At 36.1% G+C, this 15,275-nt stretch overlaps 1 protein-coding gene across 2 annotated transcripts in view; it reads left to right on the forward strand.

Annotated features, from left to right (window-relative positions):
- CDH9 (cadherin 9) overlaps positions 1 to 15,275 on the forward strand; it is a 90,478-nt gene that overhangs the window by 17,673 nt on the left and 57,530 nt on the right. For both annotated transcript variants that reach the window (XM_021388460.1, XM_021388461.1), the window contains exon 2: positions 8,492 to 8,806. In XM_021388460.1, the coding sequence (XP_021244135.1) occupies positions 8,576 to 8,806 (231 nt within the window). In that variant the 5' untranslated portion in view covers positions 8,492 to 8,575. The remainder of the gene's footprint in view (positions 1 to 8,491; positions 8,807 to 15,275) is intronic.

Raw genomic sequence — 15,275 nt, forward strand, 5'->3', positions numbered from 1 at the left:
GGGGGAGGGGAAGGGGAGAGGAGGGAAGGGAAGGGAAGGGAAGGGAAGGGAAGGGAAGGCAAGGCAAGGCAAGGCAAGGCAAGGCAAGGCAAGGCAAGGCAAGGCAAGGCAAGGCAAGGCAAGGCAAGGCAAGGATCAATAGATTAATTTAGATTAATAGATTTTTTTTTCTCCAGAGGGTTTTAAAACTTGAAGTAATCTACATTTAAATATGAAATTGAATAAGGAAGCCAATCTGTGAGTTCTGATCAGAGTTCTTGATGGGCTTTGGGTTTTGTCTCTAAGAATCAAGTGCAGTAATAAATTTAGTTGATGATGTTAAGGCTACCACTGCTTTGGAAAGTGCACAAACCATTACCAAACAAATATCAGGACAGGAATCCACTACAATAAACAAACAGACACCCAACATCCACTGCCAAAAATCTGCAGAATGCCATTTTTACAATTTCATTAGAGAATATTTTTTAAAATTGCTTTAATTAAAAACTGAAATATGCTTGGGAAGTTCCCTGAAAACCTTTACCAGGAGTTCTTTGCTTGTGACTAACCAATGACTAATCATTATTTTCTATAAACCTGTACCGCATCTTCCTTCACTCTTGAGGGTTTCAGTGTGTCAAATATAATGCCCACTTCTGAAAGGCAGTTTAAGTTCTATCAAGGACAAAGAAGGTCAAAGTCTGATGGAGAAATTTACAGCAACTCTTATAAAGAATACTGCTGGTGAACATGATGTAGTGCTGAAAAGTCAGTGGAAAGTGTAGTCTGGCTTCTCAGAGCTATTGAAGTTCTCTGAAAGTGTTATTAAGCATACTGATGACTGTAATCCCTTTGAAATGTTCCAGTTCTGCTCCTAGTAGGCTTTTGACAGGGTCACTCACCAAAGGCTCTTAAGAATCCATGAGATGGAAGTGAAGGCCCTTGCATATATAAGTAATTGATTAAGTGACAGGAACCAGCAGGAAGAAGTAAATAATTGGTTTTCACACTGAAATAAGATCTGTTGCATTGTTCCATGGGGATCTGTACTGGAGCCAGCACTACTCAACATGTAAATAAACTGAAAAGAGGTTTGAATATCAAGGTGAAAAATTTTGCAAGTAACATTCAGCGTAGTAAAGCTGAAGAGCTTTTGCAAAGGCTCACAAAATGGTCTTATAGCTATGACTACATTAATATATTTCACATGACAAGGAAAGCAACTTTTGTAATGTAATTGCGATACCATTTCATTGTTATCGCGGTCCCTCTCTAAAACAACTTCAGGCTGTAACAACAGGCAGTCCCTGAGAAAATTCATAGCTGTGTTTGTGGACCAGTATTGACTTCTCACAGATGATATGAATGAAGTAAACATTCCAGGTTTGCCACGTCAACTGGTATTTACCTTAGAACAGTTTAATAACTATAGTAGTTTTTTAGTAAAAGCATAGCCAGTGCAATACAGAGACTGGACATCAAAATAATCAAAATAATCAAATAATCAAAATAATCATAAAAATAATCATCAAAATAATGGATGAACTTATGATATAATTATGAAGTCACGTAAAGCCACACATATACTAACACTCAGATTTTACACTTAAAATAACAGTCTGACTATTCTTATCTGGGATTAATGCCCAAATGTAATGATAGATAGATAATAACTGATCGCTTCAGCAATTAAAAGAAACAAACAATGCTATGTAAAGAATGTGATTAAGTAATGGCCTATATATTCATGAAGCTCCTGCACCTTGTACATCACAATAAATGAAACTCTCCCATAGCAAACGGCTTAACATAAAACACAAAAATATTCAGAGAAGGGTTACAGGTGCAATCAAAAGTATGGCATGGCTTCCAAAAAATGAATGATTAAGCCAGCAGTCCCAGAAATTTCCATCTTGGAAAAGAGACAGCTGAGGGAGAATTTGATACAGAATGATACATTCGTCAATGGCAAAGACATTGAAGAGCAAATGACTATTCACCATGGCTTACAACAATAGGTCTAGTTGTATCACGAAGCTGTCATGTACTTTGTTCAAAAAGGAAAAGGAGTTGGTTCATCTCACAACAGATTGCTGAACTGCCGTTTTCCTTGCTGCACAATGCTGTGGCTCTTAGGAGCCTACACGAGTTCAAAGCAGAGGTGAAGAAAGTTGTGACAAAATCAATCTATTGAAATTACTAAATACCTAATATCTGGAGACTAGGAAAATGGAGAAAAATCATTATATGTTTCTCCATGCTTTTGCACTATCATGGATGCCTATCATGCTTCTTGAAAGATCTGGGACTATCAGGATCCTAAGAGAATAAGCAATACGTTATTACACCTGCTAAGAATTTACTCATGTTTTATATTTTTCTTTCATTAATGATGTTGAATGAGATGTGAGTGAAAAGTGCTTCTGTTTCTTTTTGGGGATGTAAGGGATAGTTTTTTTAAGAATGAGATTCAGACATAGAGAAATCATTGTACTTAACGTTTCTGAGATCACTCTTACTTGTTTGAGTAGTAGAAATGACACTTGTAGATACTGCAGACTACTTATTATGGAAATCCAGGCTGAAATCTCAACTGTGTCAGGCTCCTTTCAGATTGAGATAATAAATGGCAAAAGTGGTGTTTAATCTGTGCATTATTTCTGTGCACAAATTCATGTGATTTGCTCAGATCAGAGAATTATATTTTTCTTGATTTTGCGTTCCCCTCGGAGACAGCAGAAGGGTATAAAGGGGGTTGAGCTCTGATAAATGACAGCATTCAGCAGCTGCTTCATTTGTTCAGGAAGGAAGACACAACAACAGGCTGCAATTACCACTCCAAATCGGCTAACTACCTTTAATTGGTCAGCAACTTTTTTTTTTCCAGTTCAATAGTGAATATATATTCCCTTGCAGGAAGTAACTGCATCTGGTTTTCACTATCCTTCTCTATAGGAACAATTTCTAATGACTCAAATATACATGAGCTAAAAAAAGATTAGTATTTTAAAAAATTCTTGGATAAGCTATCTTGAAAATGTCTTTATTCCAATAAATTCTGGCTTATTACAGCCTCCTGGGCCATTATACAAGTCACAGATTCAGAAAATGTAGGAAGTTCTTATCCTGCTACACGCTATGCTGAGGAGATAAGAAGTGGTAGGAGGCATCTGACATAGAATCTCAGAATGCTTCATTAGGACCTAGCTGTGTGACTGGAGTAGACCGCTGCGTAACAAGCTGCAAAAAAGACGCATTTGGCAAAAGCATGTGGTCCCAGATATCAGGATTACTGGTAAGTGCATCCCATCATTAACAGTGCTACCACAGGTGAATCTCATCTGCTTCATGCAGGGAGTCTCATTTGAATCAATGTGTCTAGAAAAGAGGGTCTTACATCTGCAGGTACTTCTTTGTTTTGTGTCAGGCAGATAGAATGTTATGCTGCTTATGGAAAAAAAAAAAAGCCTTAAATGGTGCAAGGTATCAATATTAAAGTGCAGACAATTGGTTTATGAATGATAGGACTTGTGTCAAATAAATAGGCAATTCCAAGGGGGAAGCAAGAAGAATTTTGCTTTGATTACAGTATTTATTTTTTTCTCCTCTCTCTGAAGGCTATTCTTTAAAAACCATAAATGTGTTGTATTTGTAAATAAGGTGTGGTATAAAAACATATAATGCCGTTTCATTATATGATAAGAGTAAAATTTGTTCCCTGCGGAGAAAAATCAATACTAAAGATCAAAGGAAGATCTTCAAAAGGCCTAGTGTAAAGGGTTTGCAAGTGTTATATTTCTTAGGTTCCCTCATGTTGATGAAAAGCAGGTCCTGAAGAAAGGATCATTATAGGAGAAAAAGGGTCTTCTATTTTTTTTTAAGTGAAAATGCATAATTTGCTTTTGAAACCCCGGTGAGCTGCTGCCTCAGGAGTAGAGGTTTTTAAAGTCTCTTTTCAGCCTGATTGAATACCATTGCTTATAAGTAAGAGACCCTTATACAGGTTGGGTCAGAAGTGCAGTAGGTTTCATTCTCTAACTGACAGGAGTATGGGTGGGGAGAAAGAGGCCAGACAGTGTTTCATTTCCACCCCAGTAGAGAAGGGCAGATGGTATCTCACTGCCCAGGGAGAGCTGCTTAACACACAGCTGTGTCTCTGCTTGAGACTTTGCCAGTGGGGATTGTCCAGACACAGATCAACACATTCTCCTGCCAGATCCATCCACATGTGGAACTAGCATTTCTCAGTGTGAGTGATACAGAGGGTGACTCAAGCCCTGGTTGAATTCAGTCCATAACCTCCAAAGTATGTTCCCAATAGGCTGGCAAGACTTCACAGGAAGATAAATATTTCCTAGGATGCATGGATAAACCAAAGATTCATTTACCTACAGGCATTAATTCAATTATTCCAATGTAAATTGCTATTAGTCTATATTCTCTATAACTTTATTTATGTTCATGTGACTCCTTGATTCACATAGCTAAGGAAACACTCACTAGTGTCCCAGGCATAAAAAAAAAAAATTATCTTCAGCTGTTTTGCGGCAAAATTTTCAGCTGAGCTTGGCTCTGTCATGTATACAGCTGAACAGATCAGCATCCCAATAGGCAAAAAGCAGTTTGAAACTCTGCTCAAAAGGTTTGCAGTGGGAGCTGCTGAGTAGAGAAATTGTTTGTTTGTTTGTTTGTTTGTTTGTTTTAACCTTAGGTGTCATTTCAAAATGGGATCTAAGTGTGAAAAAAATGAGTGTTTCTCACTCCAGGATTTGTCACTTCTGTGTTTGAGATCCTTCATAACATACTTCAGTTCTCCGAAAAATAAATGAAAACTTCTTGGTTCTCCCAAGTTCAGCTACAGGAGATTATAGTCAAGATCTACATTCATCATTTTCTTTTAATCTTTCCAGTGTTGCACTCAACCCTATCTTTACCTATGAAAAGAGAAGAAAAATTAGAAAGATGTTTTTTGAAAGTCAGCTGTCATTGATGCATCTAGAGTCTATATTCATGTATCTAGGATCACTGGACTCAGAAAATATTTGACTTGGAGGGAGGCGTGTACACACATACCTCGGCTGTCTTTAATTAGTCAGGAAAGAACTGAACAAAAAGTGGCACAGTTCTAGCCCTCTAGGTAAGTCTTGATATTACTGGTGACCATGTGCAGTTTATAGTGCAGCCTGTGTTAGTACAGCTTCACTGCTTCTGGTATTCAGACTCCGTAGATTAAAGCTATGAGGGCTGTTCTGAAAGTAATACCTCCTCTTTTATTATATCAGCCCACGGCATCAGAGGCAGAAGCTGGTAGCATGGCAGTAGAGGTTGCTTCCTACCAATATTCTGTTACATTTTATTGCTGTGTGACAGATGGTAGTAGAGGGGCAGTCTGACAGAATGGTGTCTGACATGGCAATGTGTATGAAGCAAAGGTGCATAACTGAATTCCTCTATGTGGAAAAATGGCACCCACTGGCATTCATTGATGCTTTCTGAACATTTATGGAGGCCAAATAGTGGATGCAAACACAGTAGTGGGTGCATTTCAGTAGTGATGTCAGTGATGTGAAAGACAAGCCACGTTCCTCACAGCCATGCAGATTTAAGCAAGTATGGCATGCAGGTCCTTGCTCATCACTGGAAAAAAACGTACAACTAATGGTGGTGACTATGTTGAAGAATAGTGCTTTGTAGCTGAGAATTTGCTCTATCAAACGGTATTTTGGTATTCTTTGTATCTGCTGTAGTTTCCATGGAAATAAATAGGAGGCATTACTTTCAGAGCGACCTGTGTATGTTCAGATATTTTATTTGCAGAAGAAACACAGCCAAAGTCAATGAAACTACTACAACACATACAGGCTACAGAAGATTTACACTTGTTATATACTGTTTAAATACGTATTTTAGTTTTACAGATTGTATGGATCATTGTGAACGCAGTTTCATCCCTTCTATTTAAAACCTGGTGAGAGCAATACAAAGTGCTGCTGCTGCAGTTTGCTCTGCTATTTTAAGTCATAAATGAGCACTGCAGCCCCTGTCTTTAAAAGCATATTTTTGTTTCACTATTAAGAAATGAAACAAATTGATGTGGGATGCATTATCAAGTTGCTGAAGGTTAGCCTTTTTTCATGTCATGCTTGTGAGTGACTGCGTTGTACTAATTAAAAACATTGCCATGGCAATTGCCATAGTAACATTTAAATTGGCATCATTGCTAACAAATCCTTGCTATTGATCCCAGCAGGGCTTATTTCACACTACACCTGGAGAATCTAAATAGGACATTTTACTTTCAAAAGGACTTTAAAAAGATACTTTTTTTTTTTTTTTCAGTTGCTAATGTGCTCTAGAGAATCATGTCTTTCATATAGACATAATTCATTTATCCGAAACTCCTACAGGATTCTGATATCAGAGTCCTTCCTGCAAGGAGAGAATGTAATGATTCCAGGTAGCCACCACAGGTCCCTCAGAATGTAAAAATCAAATCCACTCAGATGCTCTGATTTGCCAAGTGGGGAAAGACTGAAAATTCTCCACAGTCTAAGGCATCAAAATGTTTAGTATGGGAATAGCTCATCTTGTGGAAGTTTCCAATGTACCTACAAAGAAAAAGATTTTTCACTATTTAACAAAAACAATAAATTGACTGTAGTATTGTGTAAAAAGTGGAAGTAGAAGTGAAGCAATAGAGATTGTGCATATAATTTAAACCAGTTATTGAAAGCAAAAATTAAAATTCTGCTCTCTGGTTTCAGACCTAACATCTTTTCTTCTCTCGATTAGAAGAAATCTAATTGCTGTAATGTTTAGCAGATCCAGAATCATCTAGACTAATAAATCTCTCTCTACAGCTAGAACATTCTACTATGGGAAAGAAGGGTCTTCATTTATTTATTTGTTTGTTAGTCATTTCAAGACCAGTCTTTCATCTTTCTTGATGTGTAGTAGTAAGACGTTCTGTTAATTAGCTAGGTAATCAGTAGAGGGCAGCACTACATAGAAAACCAGGTTGAAACAGGGAAATGGAGATCACTTCGAGGAGAAATCTCTTGTTAGAAGACTGGTATATGATTTTTTTGTTGTTTGATTTTGAATATGATATTAGAGAGTGATAAATATCCCAAGCCCTCACTTCTTGCACGGATAAAATTGTTTGAAGTTACTAAAATGCTAAGACTTTGATCCTTCTTTCAAATTGACAGTTAAGATCCTGAGACCACAAAGAATATCACAATTTTAAGGAGAACTCCACACAAAGGCACAACTTTATCTACGAAATTATTAAAGCATTTAGAATATAATTCACAGAATGTTTTTTTGTTTAATATCTCTCAACTGATCAATAATTTTCATTTAAAAGATCTTATTTCCATTAATTCCCATTGAAAAAGATAAATCCATCCCCCAAACAAAATAATTTTTAAAAAGTAAAAGTAGCTTCTGGTAAAATAGAGTTTTGAGAGAGAGTAGGATGGGTATATACATTTTTGCAAATTTTAGAATTTCAGTATTCTAAAATTTCTGGGTGTTATGCTTTCTTGTCACTGTCTATGAACTAGATCCCCAACATAATCTATCTGTTAGGTGCTGAACTGTTCTATTGGATTTTCTGTAACACACATCACAGCTCAGACAATGATATCCTAAAACTAAAGCAGGTTTTACCAGTAACCCAGGTTATCAAAGAGACTGAGACATCGGGAGCCTCACATGCACTGCCAGATCAGGACTATTCTATTTCAGACAAGAACAAAAAACAAAACAATAAGAAAAAAAAAAAAGGTTTTGATTAAGCTGCATTTACAAACTTCTACAGAAACTATCAGTGTCAATGTAAGTGTTATAACAGTACTCCATGTCATGAAATTTCCCATTCATTTCAGAGAGAAAAAATAAAATACATAGCACATGCAGAATTCTGACCCAAAAGTAGAATTTTGTAAGCCTCAGCAGAATTCCTATGAAAACAAACTTATGTAACTAGCTCTTGCAAAGAAACCTGTTGAAGTCATCAATAATACTTTAAATTTCATTTTCTATCTTGAGCTCCTTTGTGCAGAAACTGAAATGTACTCTCTGGACATTTGGCAAGGAGTCTTCTTGTTTATGAAATAAGAGAAAATTCAGACTTGCAGATAGTAAAAGAAGATTCCATCAGATTGAGATGGCAGAGATTAAATTAGAAGTTTTCTTACTACGTAAGTTTTTGTTGTTGTTGTTGTTTGAAGAAGCAACTGGTAGCTAAAAATTTCTGACCAAAATAATGTCTCAAATTAATGTCTATCTATAGTGTGAGAAGGTGAAATGGAAGGGGATGAAGGTAGCCTTAAAAGACTTGAATTCAAACTCTTATTCTTGTATGTAATGCTCTCATGAAAAGGTTGAAATATATAACTGTTTGTTATTCATATGGTTTTATGTAATTTGCATGGGTCATTTTCATAATCATTAGGCTACTGGTAGACTGCAATTTACTCAAATACTTTTCTCCATTCCCTAGGTCCTATTTCCAAGAGGAATATAACATTTGAAAATTTTGTCTGGTGAATTATTACAGAAGTGGAGTCTAATAGCATCTCTGTAAATGATGAGGGCTTATTCCTTCTTGACAGTTTTGCTTTGGAGCTCTATGCTTCGTGCTGTTCATACGATGCCATCTCAAAAAAGGACTAACAAGCACTCACACAGTGAAAGGATAACAAGACTGTCAGAGAATGATGGAAAAACACTGCATCGTACCAAGCGTGGATGGATGTGGAATCAATTTTTCTTGCTGGAAGAGTACACAGGTCCAGATACACAATACGTGGGTAAGGTAAGTCCTGTGTTTAAGGGATCCTTTACAGGTGATGCATCTGACAACCTTGGTATTTCCCCTCCCTCTCTTTGTTTTTTATGACGCAGTGTTCCCACTTTCTCATTTAAGTCAAAAGAAAACACTTGTCATGGAGCACTTGAATCTTCCTTGATATTTCAAAGTTTTTGAGGAAATGAAGTAGCTTAGTAAATAAAATAGGAAACTGTTCAGACTAACACAGTATAATTTCTTATTACATATGCCCGTGCAAGTTTTAACACTTAATCATTTCCAGTTTTCAACTATTAGACATAAATATTAGATAAGGCCATAGAAAAGCTATGCTTTCATTCATCTACCTTGTGGCATTTGTCACTATACTGGGATGTATGTTTCCTCAAGTGAAATGTAAAATCCTATTTATCAACAATAAAATTGCTTCCTCTGCACGATTCTAAGCATGGATAAAGTGTAAGAGAAGAAAAAACAATCGTTTCTCATCCTTTATGCGATAAACTGAGATCGTGACTTAATGGTTTGAAAGATTTTCCATTCTTTGTAACCTATCTACATCAGCTTTTGCTGATGACAGCACTTCTGAATTCCAGCTCTCCAAAATTCTATCTTTTCTGATACCACATAACTCAAGGGTTTCAATATTTCTAGTCCTCTGTGGTGTCTACCATCTACAGATCTGCTTTGTGTTCTGGTGTAATTGTACAATCTTGATATTAACTTAGAATATATAGAGTAACCACTCAGAATGACTTGCAAACTAAGGAAATGTTTATCATAAAATAGTAATAAATGTTCATTCCAACTTCTGTCATTCATTCACAGTGCTCTCCCTAGCAAGGGTTGTCACATAGCTGTCATATTTTCTGGTGTCTAACTACCAAGTGGATTGAGACATTTTTAATTAAAGGACTGTAAATTGTTTCTGAACATTTGTTAACTTCTCTGATCATGTGAGGTATGATCATCTGGAAAGCAAGCTTTATTATGAGAGAAATGCCAGAGAAGCCAACTATAATTATAACTATGAACTTGATTCTGACCCCTCACTATGTCTATATATATAGATATATGTATACTAACACTATACTCATACGATTCTGTTGTAGTAAGTAGAAATAAGATAATACCAAATAATCCTGTTGCCAGATTTATTTATCAGTGTAAAAAATAGGAAGATGTGTTGTAAGTGAAGGAATCTTCAATAAAGGGTGAACTAATTGCACAGAGAAATTTCTAAAACAAAAATTTGGTTGGAAGTACATTACTGAAGAAGCTTGCAAAGAAAACATAACAAGGTGCACAATAATACAGATCGCCATAGAAGTTTTACCTTGAAATATTTTTTGCTAAAATAGAAATCTCTTGTAGAGGACAAGTAAGTAGTAAATATAAGAGTTTATTATTCCAGACACACTGCTGCAGATGAATGGATTCCAGACCATCTAAGCATTCCAAATCTCAAATAAATTAAGTTCACCTCAAGACTGTTAACAGTATCTTTGTTTCACACATGGAAAATTACTCAATGTATGTCTACATGGTATATTGTATCAGGTGCTAATTTACTCTGCAATTATTCCAAACTAACTAAAAGACATTGGACCTTATTAACATACAGCTGAGTTCAAGAAAGAAAACAGATGTTCATACAGCAGTATAAATATCTGAGATGATATATTTATTACAATTCGGTGAACGTGTTGAAATTTTTTACATTTCTCCATAAAATCTTGTACAGAGGCCCTGAGGGAGGGGCAGCATTAGTGATTTTCTAACAGATGGAAATCACCACTAACATTATCTGAAGGATGTCCCCATTAACAAGGTGCTTTCCGCTGAGGACTAGCGATCTCCCCTCGCTAGGACCATTGCGACACAAACACCAATATGGGGATGCAGCAAATGGCGTTTATTGGGGTCGTAAAAGCCTTTAAGTACATCTTTGTTAATGCTGATAACAGCTTTACACGTGTCATTCTACCAATCCATGGTTTAGTCACGTATCCTTTGTCCAATCCTTTCTTATGTCCCGCGCTGCCCACGAGATACTGAGTCAGTGTGGAATCTTCTGATTGGTGGGAGGGATTGCTTGCTGACCAACTTGCTGTTGGTTGCGCTTACCCATCCTTCCCAAGGGAGCCTTTCGGTCCAAGAAATCCAGTTAGTCTTTGAGGCCCTGGTGGTCCCATGCATTCCCCAGATAAGTTCTTCCAAGCTGTTTACCGTCTCTCCTTGGACAGTTCGTCCTTGCCTGATACAGCATGGGGGAGGCCTACATCCCGTTACATCTCGAGTCCCCGCTTTAACGCCTAATACAACAATTATCTTGTGTTCCAAAGAGACGGCATTGGATTGGAGTGGTGTAATCCATATGGTCGCGTTAACTTCAGTACAGTTCATGACAAGACAAAATTGTCGTGACTGTCCTCAGTGGCATGAAAACACAGCCATACCATTTGAGTTAGATCAAATTTTTCCTACTACATGTGGCATACACAGCAGCTGCTAAAGAGAGCTGCTAGAATGAGCAACTAAGGAATCTGGTTTTTATAAAAAAAAAACTTTTTGAAGATTATTGTCTCCAAAAAAAGGCTTAAATCTCAGGTTAGGTATTCTTCTGCTCAAAGTGATGATAATTAGCAAAAAAAAAAAGTGTGTGAAGAAAAAGCAATTTTGTTCCCACCCATGGGGACTATCTGGTAGTAAGAATTCTTATCCAGTCACTCTTTAATATGGATTTGCACAGGCAGATAGATTACTAGGATAGAATAATAAATGATGTGCTAGAAATAAAATAAAGTGAACTAAAAACATTTATCAGAAAATAAACATCTAAGAGATTATAGGTATAGTAATAATAAATTAGTTTTCTCTCCATAGTTCCATTTTAAAATAATTTCACTTCATCAGATTGCTGCTTGTGTTTTGTTAATGAGGTTATTTCATTGATGCTTCATTTTGTTATAAGTGTGTTCAGTTATCTGCAGTGGGGTGGAATAACACATTCTTCAGTAGGGCATACAATTTACTAAACATCATGGTTCCGTGGAGAGAAGATGGAGAGCTATTCTATGACATCCAGACACCTATCACTCCCACCAGTCAGTCCTCCATCCCGGTTTAGACCAGGGGCACAGGGAACATAACACGCCCTCCAACCACTTAACTGTCCAAGTCCTACTGACAGTCTGGCCTCGATGTGAACACTTCTGCCTTGGACTCAGCCCTGACTTGTCAGAGATCCCAGGTGGGAGGGAGGGAGTCCCTTCTGCACACCTAAAGTGTTAACATCTTAAATACTTACTGCCTTTTAAATTTAGATTGTCTGCAGCCAAAGGCCACAACAGCCAAGTAGGCCCAGAACAATATTTCCCCATACCTAAGATGAAATAGTAATTGCTACCTGGGTTACTGTACCCTCTGGTCTTCTTCCCAAATATCTTCCAAGAATGGAAAGTTAACAGCTCCATCATCCCTGTATTATTTTTTTTGTTATTGTTGTTACTTTCTTGCACATGCAAGAGTAGTCTGAGCAGTTAAAGCTGACAGATGTAATCATGGTCTCATTTATCTGAGCACTGCTTGGGGGTAGGCATCACCTTGTGACAAGAAGTAACTCAAAACAAGGCTGGGTCTACAAAGAAAATAGATGGCAATCCAGCTCCTTGCAAAGCTCGAGCATGGCTCAGAGACTGTTAGTGGGTAGCATGGTTTAATGTACTCTGAACAGCTAAGGGGAGAGCTTATGTTCCCAGTTATTGCTAGACAGCTTTTGGACAGAGGCAGTGGTAATGGTGATAGATGACACAAAATGGACACCAGTAAGTACGTCCAATGCACTAAGCAGTAATAGAAAATAGTGCTTTGTGAAACAAAAGATATTAGCATTCAATGGGTGCCAGAAGACTTGATGGCTAGAACAATTGTAGTAAGGAAATTACTCAAAGATCAGAGGTGAATCGTTAACCACCTTTAGGGACAAGCATACATGCAAAACAATTACCTTGTAAATGGTGTAGAAGGTGAAGTAAATCCAGAGAACCTACAGTATATCTGTCATGCATCTTTCTTCTCCTTCTTCATGTGATACATCTGTCTCATACTGGTGAATGCTTCTCTATGTAAAAGATAAATGATTAGGAAGACTTTAAATTTCATACATCCTGTTATTCATACCTGAAACAATGCAATAATTAATATTAATAAAATATTTAATATTTAATATTTAAGGAAGCATCTAGAGAAAACAGTGGTTACTGTATGGACAAAAAACACAGAGGAAGATAAATTTTGCCCCTGGAGAGTTTGCAACTGAAATATTCAGTCAGATACAGAGGTAGCATAAGCAGTATCACAGAGTCTTGATTAAAAAAAAAAAAAAAAAAGGCTCCAATATTTTTTAATTAAAACATAAAAATTTTAATGCTATTTCAAGATACCTGTTGCTTAGTGTGAATGTTGAATATCTTAGTGAAAACATCAACATAAGAAATTTTCACAGGATATAGTGAGGGGAACTGTACAACTCATTCCACCTACTAAGAATTCACAAGAAAAAAGGGGGGCTACAATATAATACTCAAAGTTTAATTTTTGAGGGAAAAAAGGAAATTTGTCAATATTTTCCGAAATTTAAAGGGTTGAGAAAAAAAAAAATAAGACTGTAATGTGGTATTCATTGGTTCTGCATTGGGAAAGATGATAGATTCAATTTTTCAACTGCTACTAAATTTAATGAGGCCGAAAACCTCAGCTGAAGCCTCACACAGGACCTAAGAAATGGAATCTAAAACACTGACTTTCAGTTAGAGAAAAGTCTATCAAAATTTACTCACTTCCTAAACAAATGTATCAAGGAGAAAAATAAAAAAAAAACAACAGACATGCAATTTAAGAATATTAAAGTGTTTATGGGATCATGTCCATTAATTAAAGAAAAAGCCAATAAAATGCACTGGAGTATCAAAACAGATAGCCCTTCAGGGATAATTAGATTTACTTTCTAAAGCTAATACTGAATTTATTAGCCTCTATTTCTAAATAACATAACTGACACCCAATAAATGTGGTTCTGTTGTGCAAAATCTCAAATATCCCACATCTTTAACTGTAGTCATTATGAAATATCCCTAGGTGGGATCCCTAATCAAAATCACTGACCATTTTGGAAAATGCAGTTCTTTGTGGTTTGCAAAAATATACATAAAAGATTTTAAGAGATGAGATTTTTCTTCCTTTTATTAAACTGCTCAAATATATTTTCATATGAAAACTAGTCTTTTTCTGTATCGAGCAGGCACTTAGCTAATCAAAGGTAGTTGAAAGATAGATAATTTGTGAAGTTTCATGCAATCTATGCTAGAGCAATGTTAAACTATACAATACAAAACATTTAAAATGTATATCTATCCCAAAAATTAGAAGAGAACAATAACAACATTTTTTACACCACCTGTAAGAAACAGAACTTTTATTTTTCATATTAAAGGGGGAAATACAAATCAGAAAGAACTATCATTGCTCAAAATTAACTACTCCATGAACAACCTCCTATTTAATAACTTTCATAAAAATAAACAAACTGAGCTTTGCATGTCATAAAAGCCTTTTAAACTGGATGCAAACTGATGAAAAATCTCTATTCTACCACCAGTTAAAAAATGAGCTTGATTTATCACATTTTCCTATGTGTCTTATTAAAAACTGTAAAGAAAAATTAAGAGAGGATGTTTCTTTCAGTGAGTTGGTTGCAACATCTATTCAAATGCAACTATTTATTAATTGCAATCGACACTTGCTTTTCAAGTATTTAGACACAAGTGGGATAGCCTGAGTTACAGGAAAAGAGAGAGAAAAATCAAAAGAACTTCATGTAACAATGCAGGAAGTCTTGCTACACTACCACACTCATCAGAATTAAAAACAAAATTTAACTCAATTGTCCCATTTTATTGTGTTTGTTTGTTTTTGTTTCTTTTTCTTGTTCAATGAAATTGAATAGACAGAAAAATGAATCAGTGAAGTCCTTACTCCATCATTATTATCTCAGTTCATTCATCATTATTCATGTCCTCTCAATAATGTTGTGACAGCCTTGGCAATACTCAGCTTCTGCCCTGGGAAGTTTGGGAAAAAAGAGCTTGTGATCTGAAGGGGTGACCCACTGAGCTAGCTCTTGATTTATTGCATAATATTTTTTATCTATATATTCAATTTTATCTTGAGGTTGCCTTTAGAGTATAAAGATTTGTATTTTCATTTGTGTCTTTAATCAACATATGCAATTAATCCATGAAGGTTTATTCAAAGTATTTGTTATTTTCCTTCAACAGAATCAGTTTGATAAATCACCTATTCTTAGATAAGAAAACGTACAGAAGCACGGTGTTTCAAATGTTTCCTCCAATTCATTATAGATGCACCCTAACATTCTCTATTCAAAAACTGTTGCATTTAGTACAGTACCTAA

The sequence above is a fragment of the Numida meleagris genome, chromosome 2, assembly GCF_002078875.1.
Source record: "Numida meleagris isolate 19003 breed g44 Domestic line chromosome 2, NumMel1.0, whole genome shotgun sequence".
NCBI classification, from domain to species: Eukaryota; Metazoa; Chordata; class Aves; order Galliformes; family Numididae; genus Numida; species Numida meleagris.